The 19,665-nt window shown below is 43.0% G+C and overlaps 1 protein-coding gene and 1 long non-coding RNA gene across 2 annotated transcripts; one reads left to right on the plus strand and one right to left on the minus strand.

Moving 5' to 3' along the window:
- Positions 1-193: 193 nt before the first annotated feature.
- Positions 194-752, minus strand: LOC113566537 (probable 60S ribosomal protein L37-A; the record flags this gene model as incomplete). Its single annotated transcript, XM_026992570.1, has 2 exons — positions 194-516; positions 590-752. Coding segments are annotated over 2 exons (309 nt in total), but the record flags the coding sequence as incomplete, so codon positions are not given.
- A 7,898-nt stretch (positions 753-8,650) lies between these two features.
- Positions 8,651-10,102, plus strand: LOC113566546. Its single transcript, XR_003409130.1, has 3 exons — positions 8,651-8,999; positions 9,230-9,512; positions 9,742-10,102. It is a non-coding gene; the product is annotated as an uncharacterized LOC113566546 (long non-coding RNA).
- The last annotated feature ends 9,563 nt before the right edge of the window (positions 10,103-19,665 follow it).

Raw genomic sequence — 19,665 nt, forward strand, 5'->3', positions numbered from 1 at the left:
CCAGAGAGCGCATCGGGGTAGCAGCGGGCGACGCTACGGGTATAGCGGCGAAATGTTTTGTTTGCTTTCACAGTAAAAAAAAGTGGGGTAAAATAACAAGCACATTTGTGGATCAACTCGTGTTCACTGGGCCGCTGCCTCCCTTTGAGGGCACATTGTTCACAGGGTTCAACGAAAAAAAATAAGCACCAAATTCACTTAACCAAATAACGTTCATTTATTAGCTGAAAGAAAGCTCCCCCAGACGGGAAAGCTTCTCGAAGCCAAATGGAGACGGCTTAAGGCTTAAGGCCTACAGCTAATGAAAGTTTTTTTTTTGTTGCTGTTGCGATGATGCTGTCCGTACTGGTCAAGGAATAAACCGCTGGGTTTATTTGCCGGACTGGGTGGCCTTCTTGGGCTTGGCCTGGGTGCCCTCGCGGAAACCATTGCGGAAGCGACGACGGACAACCTTCAGGTGGCTCATGCGGCCAGTGCCAGTGGTCTTCCTCCTCTTGGCCTTCACGGACCAGTTGTCTGTATGGGGGGAAATAACAATAATTAGTATCGAGTCAATTTCAGCAAAAGAGGAAAAATGGGGGATGCTTACACGAACGCAACTTGGCGGCTGGGTAGCCGCACTGAGCACAAGTCGACTTCTGGATGTGGTACGAAGAGCGTCCACAACGACGGCACAGAGTGTGCGTCTTGTTATGACGTTTACCAAAGCTGGAGGTACCCTTCGTCTGTAAAAGCAAAACTTTATTAGTATTGGATCAGTAGGTCTACTGATTTTAGTCAAAACAAAATTGCCAGATTTGTTGTTTTGTAGAAATAAGCCCTTTTGACAGGAGGTGTGCAAAATATGTAATTAAAATCACATTTATTAACGCGTATACACAATAAAAATCATTTTTTTAAACCGAAATATATACGGATGTCACAAAAATTTGGCGATTTTTTTCTGATAAAACATAAAAATTTTCAATTACCATCTTGTATGGCGAATGGTCTAAGAAGAAAGAGAGCAAGACAGTGGCTGTCACAATATGGCGTGTTGGCAGAGTTGCATTTGACAGCTGGGTATAACAGCGTACTGTTAAGCGCAACTACTCATAACAGCGTACAGGTTGGCGCGAATGCGCCTAACAGCACAGTGTCATGGCAAAAATATGACCTGGTATCAATTTAAATCCCAAATTGTGTGTTGCCAGAAGAACGACTACAAATATAAACTAAGGCATATATTTCACTTGCTTGTTGCATGCGAAGATATCGATAGGCGATACCCCATAGAAGCGGTGAGGAGGAAAGAAGTTTGAACAGAGAGGCAAGGCCAAAATTTAGGGGAAAAGGGTAGAGAAGAGTGGCGCCACCTGGTCCTGGAGAGTGAGAGTTCCGCGCGCTCTCCGGAGCCGTTATGAGAGAGGATTTCCGATCTCATCCCATAACGGAGTCCCGAAGCCAACTCACCCACACCCCAAAGAAATAGAGCCGCCAGCAGCCCGAATCAGGCCATGTCCTTGAACCTAGTTCAAGGGCGATAGAAGAGAGCGATGGCGATCAGTGGCCCGGGAGCATCATACAGAGCAGCTAAGCAAAGAGGGGGTTGAGTGTAAAAATTTCCCGCAACGGAGGAGCATGCGCGCCGGTTGACGGAGAAAGTGCCGTGATTTTTTAGTTTTGAAAGAAAAAATAAATAAATCTGTGATTCCAGGGGATCAAGATCAGTGAAACACCAGGAACTTTGGAGCTGATCAGCGGGACGGAAAGTAGACCCAAAAAGCACAATAGGAATAGGTCACAGCTCCATTATTTATTATTGTTAGAAATCTCCACTTATATGTACATGTTAATCCCCTAATTTAAGTCCGTCCATATCTATTTATATATGTAATTTATTTATATTTATTATATTAATTATTATTCCTATTTATCTATTTATTTATTAACCGCCCGTAATGTTAAGATGAAGGGGGAATGAATAGGCAGGCTTAGTTAAGCAATGATACCATGTAAAAGTAGGAACGTGAAAATTATAAGAAAGAAAATGAATTGCTAATCGTTTCGTATGGTGGGAAGAGGAGCCACAGCAACGGGAGGGTAAGGCTGCTGAACATGGCAGGGAGATCCAGAACGTTGTGATTCGGATCTCAGGTAGGGTGGGTACGTCAGAGGTAAAAAAATCGACACCTCGACCTGGTCCACGTCTGTGTTGAAGGAAGTTACTGTAATATTGTTTGTCGAGTAGAGTACGTTTGCCGTTTTTTTTTGTCGGTTACTTTTGTTGTTTCAATTTGTTCGAGATGTCCAATTAGTTGGTATATTGTGCGACCTGAGGGTTTGGGAAGTACCCAGCCCTGGGATGATAGGTGTGTCAGTTCGTACGAACATGTACCAAACGAACTTTCTGCGTACGCTCCCGTATGCTCACGCTTTCACAAAATGCAAGATATCTCCGCTTTCAAAACATAAGCATTTTCGTCGCCGGAATGAAAGTTAAATGGATGTTTATACAACAAAACGAATCTTGATTACAGCATGAAAATATAGCATATTTGTTACACTTGGCTCGTTTCCCAGGGGGCAATGCCGGCTAGCTGTCGACCCCAGGGCTGGGTAGTTCCCCTTGCCCGCCAAATGTAGACAAGAAAGGAGACATACTACTTCTCGTGACATCAAAACTAACAACAACCTAACGACAAAGAAAATCATAAACAGACGGCTATCAAGTGAGTGAAGCTTGGGTGTTATCACTTCGCGCGCCCGCCCTACCTGTGACCAAACACAACGTTCATTTTGGCCACCCTCTGCTGGAACGGTAACGGCTGGCCTAATCCATGGCTTACGCCACGCGTCCTCCCTCTATTTTAATTTACTGCATCATGCTTCAATATATATCCAAGCTTTAAAAATTATAAATTGACAATTTATATATATATATACTCAAAATTATCACTAACCAAAAAAAAACACCAAAGCGTTCGACACAAAGGCAAACAAGCATATAACTGCTGAAATTTCGTTCAACCAACAGGGATACCCTCACCCATACGTAATGGAATATGTGTAGATGAGTGGATCCAGTTTTACGGGAGTTAATTTAACTCGGGCCCCTACGGAGACTTAACCTACCAAGAGCTCTTGTTAGGGGTCCCCGGGACATAAACAATAAACAATATTTTTCCACAAATCGCTCGACCAAATACGGTGGACTGACGGGACCCCCGCGTCACCCACTAAGGGTTAATCTTCTGGACCTGAACAGCTGATCGCAGATTTAGGTTCGTGAAAGGTGTTGGTGTTTTTACATATTTTTTTTTCAATGGCCAAGATGTTACGTTAAACGGTTTAAGCTAATACTAATTACTAAATAAAGGACAACACACGAAACAAAATAACATTTAATGTGGAACGGTGTTTGGAGTGCGGATTATGTTTTTTTTCTTTAAGTTCAAACGACGTGGGCGATCGCTGGCCGTGGCCGGTCAGCCCTAAATTTATATAGTGCGCATGTGTGTGTGTAAATAGGGTTTCGGGGTTTTTACGTGGTGAATGAGACCAAAGGCGATGCAACGATCGTGCGATGTGGCTATAATCGCCCTGGCAGCTAAATCGTCTTCTTTCACCCTCCCCCTTCACACGTCCCGCGCTTCTTGGCTCACACACGCGCAACTGGAACGAACTCACTCAGGTTCACGTCGGACAGTCTTCTTCTCTGCCGTCGACTTTCTCGAACTCCAGTGTTTCTCTTCAGGAAACCTTCTGGCCCGGTTCTGGTGGGTGTATTCCTTGCCGGCTGTGAGTAAAATTTCCTGCATTACAACCTATTTGCACGCCCGCCTTTTTCCGTACTCACTTCAAACTTTCTGTTTTAAGCACAAAGTTTCAAATTTCGACGTTACTCTTCCGTCCACGCTCCACGATTTCCATAATCCAATCCACGTTTTCTAATATTTTCACTCCTATTTATCCCTTTTTCCCTTACTAATACATGTAACTAATCCTATTCTATTCCTTATATCCCCAGTACCGGCTCCGGCTCCCCCCGATATCCCCATACACCATCGAGCCTCCCAGGACTTCCGCTAGATGGCGCGTCGCCCTCAGCACTGGCCACCTATCGTTCAGGTGGGACTGGAACACCACCACGAGTATGTCGTCAGTCCCAGGAGGGACAACATACGCGTGGGCATGCCCACCGGATTCCGGAACACTATTGAGCACACGCCGGCGTGCCCTGCATTCTTCTGCCGCGCCCAGAGCTCTGGAGTCCTCCAGAGCACACGCGTTCTCTCCTACTGGCTTCACTACCCGGCATCGGATGAATTTGCGCGCGAACTTGGCATTAAAGCCTTTGCCGAAGTCACTAAGGACAAAATTTCGGCGGAATACCTCTTGTCCCGGCCTCGCGTAGAACACCCGAGCTCGCTGATTGTACCTTACTCTACTACGCTCGTATGCCTGATGTAAACTAGCGCGAATCCTCTCTTGGATGAGTTGTCGCTTGTCCTGACCCTCCAGCAGCGATATGTCCTGCTCGCCGATTGACCGCAGTCGCTTTGCCAGCTTGTAGCATGACCCATACAAATACATTTGCTGCCCGAAGACTGCAAAGAATGGTGTTACGCCTGTCGCCTCGTGAACCGAGTTCCTAATAGCCAGTTCTATCTCCGGCAGATGCACATCCCAGTCCCGGTAATCGTCTTCCAGATACGCCCGAATCGCGCTGAGTACTGTGCGATTCACGCGTTCGGCTGCGTTACTCTGCGGAGAATACACTGGCGTCCTCATATGAGTGACTCCGAATGCATCGGTCATCTCCTTAAAAGTTTTCGAGACGAACTGAGCCCCATTGTCCGAGTGAATCATCTCCGGCACTTCAAACTTGTAAAACACCTCGTGAACGAGGAATCTTACAACTTCCTTTGCTGTGGCCTTGGTCATGGTCTTTAGGAATGTGAACTTAGAGAACTGGTCAACTACAATAAATATCCACGCCTGACTGTTCATTGACCGCGGATATTTACTCAAAAAATCAATATAAAGTTTTTAGAACGGGCGCTCAGTGACCACTTCTTGCCCCATCCCGACCTGCATCCGATAATTCGGATCATTTCCTTCCTTAACTCCTGATATTCTCCAGATTCAAACTCCACCGTTTCAAAACCCAGGATACTACTCGGATCCACTTCCAGCTCTTCAATACTGCGCGACAATGTATCTGCCACTACATTGTCCGCTCCTTTCCGGTGTTCTATGCCGAAATCGAAGGCCTGCAGTTGAAGGAACCAACGAGCTAAGCGACCATCCAGGTTCTTCATGGTCATGAGCCATTTGAGACTGGCGTGGTCAGTTATGACTGTAAACGGCATAAGCTCTACGTACGGGCGGAACTTTAGGATCGCCATGAGGGCTGCCAGACACTCCTTCTCTGTCACCGAGTAGTTTTTTTGGTGGCAATTTAGTTTGGCAGAGAAAAACGCTATGGGCATCTCGTTCTGCTCGTCATCCGGTTGGAAGAGTACGGCTCCTACCCCATAATGTGAGGCGTCGCACTGTATGTAGAAGTGGCGCTTGAAATCCGCGTGTACCAGGACTGGTGCCGAGGTGAGTGCAGCTTTTAGCTCCCCCATGGCTCGTTTTGCCTCCTCAGTCAATTTAAACTTTCCATTTCCCGACTTTTTCAAGGCGTCTGTGAGCGGACCGGCCATCTCAGCATAGTTTTTCATAAAGCGCCGGTACCAGCCCGCAGTTCCCAGGAAACTACGCAATTCTCGAACAGATCGGGGCTCGGGAATGCGCAAAATGGCCGACACACGATCCGGATCCATCTTCAGCGCTCCTCCTCCCACTATAAATCCCAGGTATTTAATGTTTTAATAGCAAAAATGAGATTTGCTCAGCCCTATCGTTAAAATTGCTTCTCGTAGACGCTCGGCAACCTGTCGCAGAATCTTCACGTGCGTTTGGAAGTCCTCAGCTATAATCAGCAAGTCGTCGAGATACGCATAGACGTTTGAACGCATCTCCACCGGAATCACCGAATCGACCAGTCTACATAGGCGTTGTGCGGTGTTGCAGAGGCCAAAGGGAACTGGTACAGAGGCCGTCCCGGCACCGTGAACGCCGTATTTGGTTGACTCTGCTCGTCCAGCTCGATTTGCCAAAAAGCGAATTTTAAGTCGACGCTGGAGATATATATCGTCTGATCGAGACGCGACAAAATCCCCTTGATGCTAGGAAGTGGGTAAGCGTCCTTGATGGTTACTTTGTTGAGCTTTCGGGCATCGAGACAGAAACGATTTTTGCCCGGCCTTCGCACCACGGTGGTACGGTTGCTCCACGGACTATCACTGTACTCGATGACTCCCAAAGCCAACATTTTGTCCACCTCACCACACACCACTTCCTGCATCGCTGGCGACAGCGGGTAATGCCGATCCTTCACAGGCTCGGCCTTCTCCACCAACTGAATTTTGTGAGTCTCTCTCGACGTCCTCCCCAGGCCTACGGCTTCGAAAGTCAGAAACTCTGCCTTCACCTGATCCAAGGCTGCCTTTTGCTCTTCTGACAACTCCCATTCTTCCTGCACTATCTCCTTCTCCGGGCCTTCCACATAGTGAGCGACTTGATCAGCCAGCACTTCTTCCACTAATCTGTGAGATGCCCCTACTGGACCTTCTCCCATCACCTCAGGAGCCAATGAGAATACCCGCCTAAAGTCTACCCCCAAGTAAATTTCCTGTTCCAAGAAAGAGCATACGAAAAACGTTAATCTTTTTACCTCTCCCTGTATTTCACCGGTAATTCTACTCGGCCAACGATTGCGCGATCTTCCCCATTCGCTACCTTCACTATAGAAGAATATCGACGAGCCTCCACGCCCAGCTTCTCCAGGAATTCCTGACCATTACACTCTAGCATGCTGTATGTAGCGCCTGAATCCAACAGGCCTCGCACGGACTCGCCCATTATAGACATTTCTGCGAAAACTCTCGGGTCTTTCTTGCAACAACGCTTTACTGAAGCAATCACCTACCTCCTCATAGCTCGCCTTTGCTTAAACCGGGATCTCGCCTTTCTCACCCGCACCGACAGCGCTCGCATACCATCCACTCGTAGTTCAGAAAATATTCTATTTCGGGTTTCTAAATAATTTCTTAAGCGCTCTTCATATGATAAGTTCCTTACCCTAGCATGCAAATTACGTCTATCTAATTCATTTTTATTTTCTTCTACTTTCTCTGCGCAGGCCCCTTCTGTGAACGTGATTCGCCTGCTTGGATCGCAACCCTAAGGAATAAACCCGTAAGCGGTAGACGAAACTCGCTATCTCATCTGTGAGTGCCTTTTTGACGATTTTTACCATCTCCTTTTCAGGTGGTGGCATCTCCAACCTCGACGCGAGCTTTCTCATGACATGGAAAAAGTCTTCCACACTCTCGTTTGACCGCTGCATTCTTTCTCGCAGTTCTCTCATGCGGTCGCACTCGGACGCCGTGCCTCAGGTGATGAAATCCCTTTAGAACTTCATCCCACGGACAGCGGCATTGGGCTTGTAGGAATTCAATTCGGAACACAAAATCCTCGACTGTCATTTTGTTGCTGTCTCCGTCGAACGTCACGTCCATTTTTCGACTCGGCCCCACCGTGGCCAAGGTCTATAACCCGGGGGATTTGAATGAGGATCTTCTCGAGGAATCCCACCAGCTCTCCTACTCTCGCCACGACCCTGACCCGAGTGTCTGAGTGCTATCGGGTTTCGCCAATTTCGCGCTTGATGCCCACCCCGTTGATGCTGCTCACTGGATGCGGTCGGTCCTACTCCTGAAGATGGTTCCGGACCAATACCACCTCGCCCCAAGCGAGCCAAAAATGGTTTTGGTGGCGGAATCGGCGCATCAGTCGTGCTAGACGGCTTCCTTTTCGGGATTGCTCCTCGATACTCCTGCTCATGGTGAACCTCCTCCCGCTGCGGTTCCTTCTGCTGCTGCAGCTGTCTAACCGGCTGGAGTACCTCGTTGAGTTGGTGCATCATCTCGATAAACCCCTTACGCAACTCCTCCAGCAACACCCGACTAATCGAGTCAGTGTTCGCTGCCCTGTGTGTCGCATGAGCCTGAGCCAACGATACGTTGACTGCTGATGCCATTTCGGAAGCAAGCGTGGGTGTAGGATCGGACATTGGCCATTCTTCTGACCTGGCCTGGACCGGTGTTCTCGTCAACCCACCCACAGCTCCAAGTTCCTCCCGATCTTGATCAAACATCGCTCCTGACACTTCTCCTATCTGGTCCACTGTTTTGTTTACGCGTGATCGCGTATGATACTGTAGACTACCCCCTTCTTGTGGCATCTGCACCGAGCAACACCAATACTACAAAAAAAAGGGAAACTCCTAAACTAAGATAATATATATAAATAAAGAAATAAATACCCAAAGAAATAACTAGCAAGAATAAATAACACCACGCTTCGGACCAATAAATACTCTGATAAATAAATACCGATATAAATATTGCGCCAACTAGCGCCGTTAACGAGATATATGCAATTAAATATTTGAATAAATAAATAAATAATAACATATGTACATGTATATTCGATCGACACCTAAGATACTCAAACTTCAAACACATTCAACACAACACAAAACCTAACAACAAAAATTCCTAACAGTTCTTCTTCTTCTTACAAGATTCATTAAGAGGGGGACACGTGACTAGCCGGGACCAGTAACCGCTACGGATATCCTACAATTACGAGCACCACCTTTGTGTGGCCTTTCATCTACTCTAGTCATCGCTCTAAGCGATGGCCGATGAACGAGAAGCCTCACGGTGCATGAGCTCACTTTGCTTGTGATTTGTTCCTGTCATCCATCATACCGATCTGCCATGACAACAGATGCATCGCGGGTTGTCTTTACGACTCCCGGGCCACCTACTTCTCACCACCTCTCGGCAGACAGACAACAGGTTCAAAAACACGAAAGCGGTTTTGTTTTAAACAAGCAGGTGCGAAACTACAATGAACATTTACCTACATGACTTACTCTAACTTATTCCAATAACACATTCCATCACAGATTTATTCGATATCACAGTCCACCAGGCAATGTGTCCGTCGCAAACTCCCTGTCCATTTTTTTGTTGAACGGCAGTGACTTACGTTCAATACTGTTCAATATATATCAAAGCTTTAATAATTATAAATTGACAATTTCATCTTTCTCATTAATAAATAGATATACTCAAAATTATCACTAACCAAAAAGAAACACCAAAACGTTCGACACAAAGGCAAACAAGGAAATAACTGCTGAGATTTCGTTCAACCAACAGGGATACCCTCACCCATACGTAATGGAATATGTGTAGATGAGTGGATCCAGTTTTACGCAACTGGAACGAACTCACTCAGGTTCACGTCGGACAGTCTTCTTCTCTGCCGTCGACTTTCTCAAACTCCAGTGTTTCTCTTCCGGAAACCTTCTGGCCCGGTTCTGGTGGCTGTATTCCTTGCCGGCTGTGAGTAAAATTTCCTGCATTACAACCTATTTGCACGCCCGCCTTTTTCCGTACTCACTTCAAACTTTCTGTTTTAAGCACAAAATTTCAAATTTCGTCGTTACTCTTCCGTCCACGCTCCACGATTTCCATAATCCAATCCACGTTTTCTAATATTTTCACTCCTATTTATCCCTTTTTCCCTTACTAATACATGTAACTAATCCTATTCTATTCCTTATATCCCCAGTACCAGCTCCGGCTCCCCCCGATGTCCCCATACACCATCGAGCCTCCCTGGACTTCCGCTAGATGGCGCGTCGCCCTCAGCCCTGGCCACCTATCATTCAGGTGGGACTGGAACATATTCATTATAGTGTCCCTTATATGGGGGAAAAATTTTTTTTTCCGAATTCAATCACGCATACCCTCGTATTTTTTTCCTTTTGCCTTAAAGTATATGTGTTTTAGATATTATTTGAAAATTTTGTCATTAACCCATGCCGAATCCCACTCAAAGTTTTACATATGTGAAAGGCTTTTGAGATATTTTACTTTGTCACCGATTTTTACATATAAAATATATTATAGGTAAAATTTTAATCAATGTACGCAACTCTAACATTTTATTGGGACTATTTTCTTTTTAAAGTCTCCTTTTTACAATCCGGGTACATTTTTCTATGCTCCTGAACGCAACGTAACAAAAACTCTTTTTGTTCCTCATCCACTGTTAGACGGCCGTGAATTTCTTGCATCAATTTTACAGCTCTTTCTGCTGTATCATTTACTGCCTTAAGTAATGAAAGACTCTTCTTGCTTTTTAAGTAAGATGGGTTACTGTTCCATGATGAAGGGCACAGACTCAAAAAACTGTCATCAATTTTAAGGCGATCAAATGATGTCCTGCTTTTTATAGATATGAAATCGTCTATGTGTTTGTCTAAAATGGAAAGAAAACAAAAAATTGCATATTTGAGTTAATACTAAGAGGTTTTAATATTAATTACCAAAAGGTGCACCGTTAAGATCTTCCATCGATGGTAAATATCGTTTTTCTAAACTGGATCTATTTTTTTTAGTCAAATTCGTGACCATTCTTTCCTTTACATCAAAAGTAACGTCGTCATCAAAAAGTGCGAGAATTGATATTTCATCATGTATGTAGATACCATAAATGGTGACAAAATTTCTTCAAAGCTGCTTTTGATATAGCTTCATCAATACTTTCATATTCTTTCAATGATTTTAAAAAGCATATATCCTGATACGGTGCTTTCACAGCCGAGGAACTTTCAAGCCATGGTTTCACATAGGTAGATACTATGAACAATGACAGGTCGTATATAGCTGCGATTTCTTATTTACTGAGCTTGAGCTGAGAGCTTAAAATTGCCATTTTTAGGGTGTAAATTGCTCGTGCCACCCATCGAGCTTGATGCATCGCGCCAGGAGGTCTTATTTTCTGTTCCCGTCCAATATCGCCACCTAGGAATATTATGGAGAGTTCAATTAACTCCCGAAAGTCTCCTCTAGCAAAATTTTCTTTCAGTTTCGCTTGAAAAAATTCCAACCACTCATTATATTTAGAACGGCTAAAGTGCGCTTCCAGAGTTTGTAGACCAGATTGTATTTTTGAAAGGTCCAGATTTTTCCAAGTATCTTTAAGCTTTTTAAAAAGGGGAATATCTGGAATATCTTGCTATTTCTGCTACTTTTACTTCAAAAACACTTTTCAGCACAAGCTCGTAGATATGATGGCGAAAGGCAAAATATAGCAAATCTCTATCAAATTTTTGCTCTAACAATAAGCACGTGCCGTTAAACCGACCTGTGTTTGAAGCTGTTGTATCAAATCAAGAATTTGTACGCAATCTTCAAGATTCCATTTGAGAACCGCATTCCAAACAGCTTGTGCTTGCTCTTTACCTGTCGAATTTTGCAGATGTGGCACTGCAATGAGTTGTTCTGTATTGTCAAATGCGATTACAATTGGAAGACGTTCCTCCTTACAGCTTCGACCATCTAGAGCTGGTAAAAGCTTTCCATCCCAGTGCAGACTGACAACTTGTGGGATATTATTGTTGAAATCTTCTTTTATCGCTATAGCGCGTTTCTTCCGACTTTCTGTACGAATTCGTTAAATGGTAGACTTATTAATACTAAGCTCATCAAAATTGTAACCAAGTGCCTCTACAGTAGCTTGAAGAACGTAAACAGAGTCCCTTACACTAAGCTGGCACCTATATAAGGCAGCCAAGAGCTTCGGAGTGATGAAGTTTTTGCTACCACGTCTTTTTATGTTTTGAGGCTGACCACTTTCGGTTATCATGGAGTTATGAGAGCTTTCAGCTCTATCTTCCAAGCTAGACAGTGAATCATCCTACAAAGTTAAATAGTAAAGTTCTAAAAATAATTAAGAATAATTTCATATAAATTACCTGTGTGTGAAGATCAAAATTCGAAGAATGCGCATCCAATGAGGAATCATGCTTTCTTTGCCGGGTTTCTTCTTTCAAACGTATTCGTTGTGATTTAAATTTAACCTTTTTGTTATACATATGTGTTATATATATTTAAAACATATACTTTTAAATGTATATATGTTTTATATATTATATTTAGTCAAACAAGGAATACAAATTAAATTTGACGCGAGTAACAAACAGGTTGCCAGAAACCTAAATGTTAACTTCTAACACGATTCGGCACGGTTTAATGTAATTTAAAAAAGCCAAAATAATTTTTTTTAGTTATTTGGATACAAAAGTAAAAAAAATAGAGGGTATGCGTGGTCAAATTTTACTTTCGAAACATAAGGGACACTCTAATCCACACTCCTGTGATATCGGACCTTGACCGTTTCGTGTCCAAATTTCGCCACACCCCCTTCCGCCCCCGCAAAGGACGAAAATCTGAGGCATCCACAAATCCCAGAGACTATTAAGGCTAGAGTAACCAAATTTGGTACACACACTCCTTTAAGATGTCACTATAAAACGTATATCTCAAAATTTCGCCCTACCCCCTTCAGCCACAACAAAGGACGAAAATCTGTTGCATCCACAATATTGCACATTCGAAAAAACTAAAAACGCAGAATCATAGATAATGATCATATCTATCAGATTGCTGAATCTGGATCAGATCGGATCATTTTTGTAGCCAAAAGCAAGAAATCAATTTGCAGTGGCTACGCAGCGCCCGACGCTCAGACTGATATTCTGTCTCTCTCGCACGCAGTCTTTGTCGTGTCTTTTAATATTAGCGGCGTCTGCCGGAGGACAGCCATACTGACTAAGTATCGGGTATAAATGTAGAGTTGCGGTATCCGCAGCAGCTCACCACGTTCCCCCTCGTTCTAGATATATCTAGAAGATATAGTCTGCGTTTTTAGTTTTCTCGTATCGTCGAAATTGTGGATGCCACAGATTTTCGGCCTTTGTGGGGGCGGAAGTGGGCGGGGCAAAGTTTTGAAATATTTTTGTAGTAGTGACATATCACAGAAGTCTGGATCCAAAACATCGTTGCTCTAGCTCTTATAGTCTTTGAGCATTAGGCACTGAAGGGGACGGACAGACGGACAGACGGACGGACGGACAGACAGACATGGCTCAATCGACTCGGCTATTGATGCTGATCAAGAATATATATACTTTATGGGGTCGGAAACGATTCCTTCTGGACGTTACACACAACCACTTTTACCACAAATCTAATATACCCCAATACCTATTTTGAGTATCGGGTATAAAAATTGGATAATATACCAAAATAGCAAGAAAAATAGGACAAATCCTATTTCTTAATAAATTTTAACAAATATTACAATAAAATCAAAGAACAAAAATTGTTTTGTACCACATTTTTTTGAAGCCAAAATAAGCTAAATGAAATTTGAAATAAGATAGACTTCAAGCCATAAGCATTTCAATTATTTTTCAAGCTATTTTGTTTTAAAATGCTGATACAAATTGTGTTCGTTTAATAATTTGTGAAATATGAGTAACCGAAAGGAATTCAGTGAATCTCTTAAAAATGAATTCCGTCCGTCCCTATCAGCGCCTAGTGCTCAAAGATTATAAAAGCTAGAGCAACGACGTTTTATATCCGGACTTCTGTGATATGTCACTGCTACAAGTATATTTCAAAAGTTTGCCCCGCCCCCTTCCGCCTCCACAAAGGGCGAAAATCTGTGGCATCCACAAATTCAAAGATACGAGAAAACAGAAAACGCAGAATCGTAGAGGATGACCATATCTTCTAGAGTGCAAAATCTGAACCAGATCGTATAATTATTATAGCCAGAATCAAGAAATAATTTCATTCTTTCTCGCTCTGTCTCTCTCTAACACACTGGTTTCATGGTTGGTTTTGCCAATTATAAAATATGAGTTCAAGGATCTCAGAACCTATAAGAGCCAGAGCAACCAAATTTGGTATGCACACTCCTGTGATATCGGACTCTCAAAATTTTGCCACACTCCCTTCCGCCCCCGCAAAAGACGAAAATCTGAGGCATTAACAAATCTCAGAGACTATTAAGGCTCGAGTAACCAAATTTGGTATCCGCATTTCTGTTAGATCTCACTATAAAACGTATATCTCCAAATTTCGCCCCACCCCCTTCCGCCCCCACAAAGGACGAAAATCTGTTGCATCCACAATATTGCAGATTCGGGAAAACTAAAAATCATAAAAACAGAATCATAGGGATTGACCATATCTATCCGGTTGCGGAATCTGGATCAGATCGGAAAATTTGTATAGCCAAAAGCAACAAGACGTCACGCTCAGACTGATTTTCTGTCTCTCTCGCACGCACTCTTTATCGTGTCGTTTAATATTAGCGGCGTCTGCCGGAGGAGAGCCATACTGACTAAGTATTGGGTATAAATGTAGAGTTGCGATGTCCGCAGCAACTCACAACGTTCCCCCTCGTTTTGTTTTTGTTCATCCGTCCCCTGGTCTATCGGATCGGAAACACCCCTGACTTCCCCGTGAGCTAGCTGGGAACGATAGGCCTGGGTGGCAAAGCGGCGTGTCGTAACAAGATGTTTCAACGGAAATATGTGGATTGGCTCGATAAACAAACAAGTGTAGCCGTCCCAAATGCCTTAATGTCAGTGAGACGCCCTGTACTTCTATATTCCAAAAAAAGTCGCAGAGCACGAAGAAGGCAGGCTGCCGATCTTGTTGCTTCAGAGGGAGGAAACATTAATTTGTTGATTCCAGCGGAAAGCATGGCCGCACGAAAACGAGGCAGATACAACCTCGCTTTTGTTCTAAAACTTCTATCTTTATGCCCAGAGAAGGCCAAATTAGTTCGCAAGGCTGTACAGGACCCAGCCGACACCTATCTCACCCTTCATATCACAAAATTTTGGACCAGAAGAAAGACACGAGCAGAGGTCCCGCTTCAAAGTTTCCTTACAAGATGAAGTTATTTTAAATGTAATGGAAGAGCAAGGCGTGAAGTTTTTGACTGAAGATTTGACTTTGAGTTAAATATAAATTTAAATCTTTTATATTTCAACGCCCATTGATAAAAGCGTTCTCCTCTCTACGGCAACATTTAAACAATTTTTTTTGTACTTAAATCAACAAAATCTTTTAGGCGTGCAAAATATCTATTTTTTAATAAAGATGTCGAAAATATGCTCAATACTTGTGTTTCACTATAATTAATAATTAAAATATACATTTAAAAAAAAGGGCATAGTGTCATATCTTCGAAGACAATTGTTTTGAAACGACATACATATCTCCGCCGTGTTACAAACGACATATGTATCTCCGCGCGGAGCTATGACGCTTAGACGCGACATATGTATCTCCGCGCAGCGATTTTGAGCAAATTATGCCGATACACCATCGAAAAAAAGAAAACAAACAGTACATTTGTATACGACGCTAACAATGAAAATTAGTTATACCCGATACTCAAAGAACACAGGGGTATGTTCGATTTTTGGTGAAAGTGGTTGTGTGTAACGCCCAGAAGAAAGCGTTTCCAAACCTATAAAGTATAATTATTCATGATCAGCATCAATATTCAAGTGGATAAAGCCATGTTTATCTGTCCGTCCCGATGAGATCTCAGAGACTATAACAGCTACAGAAAAAAAAAATTTTGTATGTTGTTCTTTGTTTCTTCAATATTTCGCCCCGCCCTCTTCCGACTCCATAAAGAATGAAATCCTAAAGAGTGATCAGATCAGACCGGATTATTATAATAATTATTATAGTCAGAAGGAACCAATGAAATTCCAGTGACTACGATAGCGTAGCCACTGTTTTCCACTGTTGTTCTGTATCAAAGAAAACTATTAACAATGTTTTAAGTCGCGATGACAAACGATCAGACCTTATCAGCCAGCCTTATCATGCGGAAAATTAACCAAAATCCGCCAATATCTGTTAGGACTTTGGCCAATAAGCTTGACGAGGAACTTGACTTGGTTCTGTCAAACGTCATAAGTACTCTTCCAGTGTTGCAAGAAAGAAACTGCTTCTTTCGTCGGTAAATGTGCCAAAGCGCTTTCCTGTAAACAACAAACAACAAACAACGCTGTAAACAAGATCAGTAAGCCGGCAGAGTATTGGGATAACGTAATATTTTCCGACGAAACAAAATGGACATACAAACATAAATTCTCTGCAGTCTGTACCAGCAGTGAGCGATGACGAATGTCATCTAGGCGTTAACGCCAGCCAAATCGAAACCTTTGATTTCTCTTGTGTTTCCCCCACAAAGGGCGAAAATCTGTGGCATCCACAATTTCAAAGATACAAGAAAACTGAAAATCGCAGAATCGTAGGGGATGACTATATATATTCTAGAGTGTAAAATCTAAACCAGATCGTAAAATTAATATAGCCAGAATCAGGAATCAAGTTTCATGGTCGGTTTTGCCAATTGTAAAATATGAGTTCAAGGATCTCAGAACCTATAAGAGCCAGAGCAACCAAATTTGGTATCCACACTCCTGTGATATCGGAGCCACACCCCCTTCCGCCCCCGCAAAGGACGAAATCTGGGGCATCCACAAATCCCAGAAACTATTAAGGCTGGAGCAACCAAATTTGGTATCGGCATTTCTGTTAGATCTCACTATAAAACGTATATCTCAAAATTTCGCCCCACCCCGTTCGGCCACCACAATGGACGAAAATCTATTGCATCAACAATATTGCAGATTTAAGAATCCGGTATCCGATATCCGGTTGCTGAATCTGGATCAGATCGGATCATTTTTATAGCCGAAAGGAACAAATCAATTTGCAGTGGCTACGCAGCGCCCGACGACACGTTCTGACTGAAGTAGCTCAGGATGACATTGTTATGGTGCAGGTTGGCTCCAAAACTAGACGTTTAATCTTCGATTCAGTTAATTTTAATTTTACTTGAAGCGGACTAAAAAATCGAGATAAAAAAGCGAAAGATGACGTACACAAAATCCATGTCAAATTCCGAGACGCCCACGCCCGTGGGGGGGACCAATTGACATTGAAGGCAGCTGATAAGGAGTATAGAGTTTAAAGATATAAGTTCCCAAATAAATGCTTTGAACTTGAATGACCGGGAAAGGGTTCAAGATAGGAGTATTCGCTTTGTCAGCGATAGCCACCTGATGGCCTACTGCGTGGACAAGCCCGAAAAAGACGAGGCAGAAGAGCCGAACAAGTAGCTTCCACTGGATGCCCCTTAATATTTTAGCTAATTTAAATAGATCGCTTGATATTCACAATGTGAGAAGTAAGTCAGTTTTTATGAGCTTGTGGGTGGCGTCGGCAAGAGTAGAAAAATATCTACAATTTTTTAGACCATCTCCCATTTAATTTAATTTTAGCAAAGCAGAAAATTCGATTTTCTTATAGTTCTCTGACGGAGAACACGAGGAGTGTTCCTCTCCAACTATAACCGAGGAAAAGGGAAACACCAAAAAACAAAACACCAAAAGGAGGACCCAAAAAGAAGTAAAACTTAAGAATAGTCGTATTCTGAATTATACTATTACTTTACTCTTTTTCTTTTAATTTTTATCCGCTTTGTTCTATTAAGTTTATCCTTTTTTTAATTTTTGGAGAATATGGAGCTTTAAATGTTCCCCCTCGTTTTTTATATTGATATATGCGATAATATTTGGTGGAAATTTTAGCCGGCTGAATGATCTGATCTCGAAACGCATGGGCCTGTCTTGGTCATGTCTGGCTTGTCGGGAGATTGAGGCCGAAATGCGCACATTTATGAGACAGACTCGAACTGGGTTTCTGGATGTCTGGAAACAATTTGTGGCTCTCAACGAGAATTTTCTTGCCCATGAATCACAGTTTCTTGGGCTCAAACTCTTGAGCGAATCGCCTAGACGGAAAATTCCGCATAATGATACCAATCTCTTGCAACCTAATCCGATTGGTACGCCTGCCTCCCACCTTCATCCATCGGCAGCATTTCCGTGTAGTCATGTCACGCCGTTGTCTGTAAATCCGCCAACGGTGGCTCCGGAGTTCTTTACACCGAGCAATGTGGCCGTCACTTCTGACGCGGTGAGTGCTCCTAGTGCGGGTGTGCTGGTTGCTGACGACGTCTTGCCAATTCCTGCTCCAATTCCTGCTACAACCAATGCTGCCAATTCCTCTGCCCTTGGACCGAGATCTCTTTTAGGAGTGGCTCCACCATCTCAATCTCGCTCGGGACTTCATTTTAGAGCAGTGGTCCCTCGGAAAGCAATATTTGTTTCTCGTCTTATTCCTGAGGCTACAACAGAGGATGTTAAACAACATCTTTCCTCTAAACTTAACACTTCGCCTGTTGATATAGTTGTGACTAAATTTACATTTAAACATAAGCGCAACATATCATCATTTAAAATTCTTCTCCCTGATTCTTTACTATTCAGTTCTCTAGAACCGTCAATATGGCCTGAGCATTCAATTATGCATGAATTCCTTCACAAAGATTCGAACCCGAGTCCCAGAATTACCGAACATGCTCCAAAAAACTGATGTACTATTTTTCCATGCACTATCAGAACGTTCGAAGTTTGCTGGGAAAATTGCGTCAAATTCATACTAATAGCGCGTCCTTTGATTTCGATGCCATCGCGTTTACCGAAGCCTGGCTTAACTCCTCTGTCAATGATCATGAAATTTTCATTGATAGTTACACTATTTATAGAATGGACCGCCCATCTTTTGCAGGTGGGGTTCTGATTGCAGTTAAATCTGTTTTCTCATCTGAGTTATTCCCATTTAATAACATTCACGGAATTGAATTTGTTGCAGTCAAAGTTCGTGTTGGCTCCGCATTTTTCTATTTAACCTGCTCTTACATTCCTCCCAGGTCTGATGCTGAGCTTTACTTACACCACCTCTCAGCAATTAATATTGTTGTTTCTGCATTAGGGTGCAATGATCGAATTATTGTCATGGGGGACTTTAACCTCCCATTTCTTTCTTGGCTGCCTTGTGATGACGCTAACCTGTTGTTTCCCAATTGCCATAACGACTTTATCAATGGGCTAACGGATATTTCCCTTGTCCAAATTAATGCCGCTAAAAACATTAGGGACAGACTTCTTGACCTCGTTTTTGTTAACGATGGTTCTCTTGCTACGGTATCTAGAGCAAGCCCAATATCTCTCCCTGAAGATCCTTACCATCCAACTTTGTTGATATCACTGGAGTGTACACAATCTGGAGGTGCTGACAGTTCCATGGCTCCTTGTCACATAAAGTGTTTTCGCAAAACAAACTTTATCGATTTAGATCTACATCTCTCGCGTGTTGATTGGTCGTTTCTTTATTCATTACCGAACATAGATGCAACCGTTAACTCGTTTTATAGTTCTATTTACTCCGCCCTAAATACGTTTGTTCCAGATATCACTGTACCTGTATCGTCCAAGCCTCCCTGGTTCTCCAAGTATTTGTCATACTTAAAAAATAATAAATCCCGGCTCTATAAAAAGTACCAGAAGTCGGGCTCCACGTTGGCCTTAGCTCTATACTCCTCCGCTCGCTCTCTATTCCTTGCCGTCAATAGTCAGTGTTATAATCATTACCTTTCACAATTTAGTAGAAACTTTCGTAGTGATCCTAAAAAATTATATTCGTTCGTTAACTCTAAGCGCAAGTCAAACGGTTTTCCTCCGTCCCTTCATTACCAGAA

This window comes from Drosophila persimilis, unplaced genomic scaffold (genome assembly GCF_003286085.1).
Source record: "Drosophila persimilis strain 14011-0111.01,24,50 unplaced genomic scaffold, DperRS2 tig00000766-arrow-arrow-pilon, whole genome shotgun sequence".
Taxonomy (NCBI): Eukaryota; Metazoa; Arthropoda; class Insecta; order Diptera; family Drosophilidae; genus Drosophila; species Drosophila persimilis.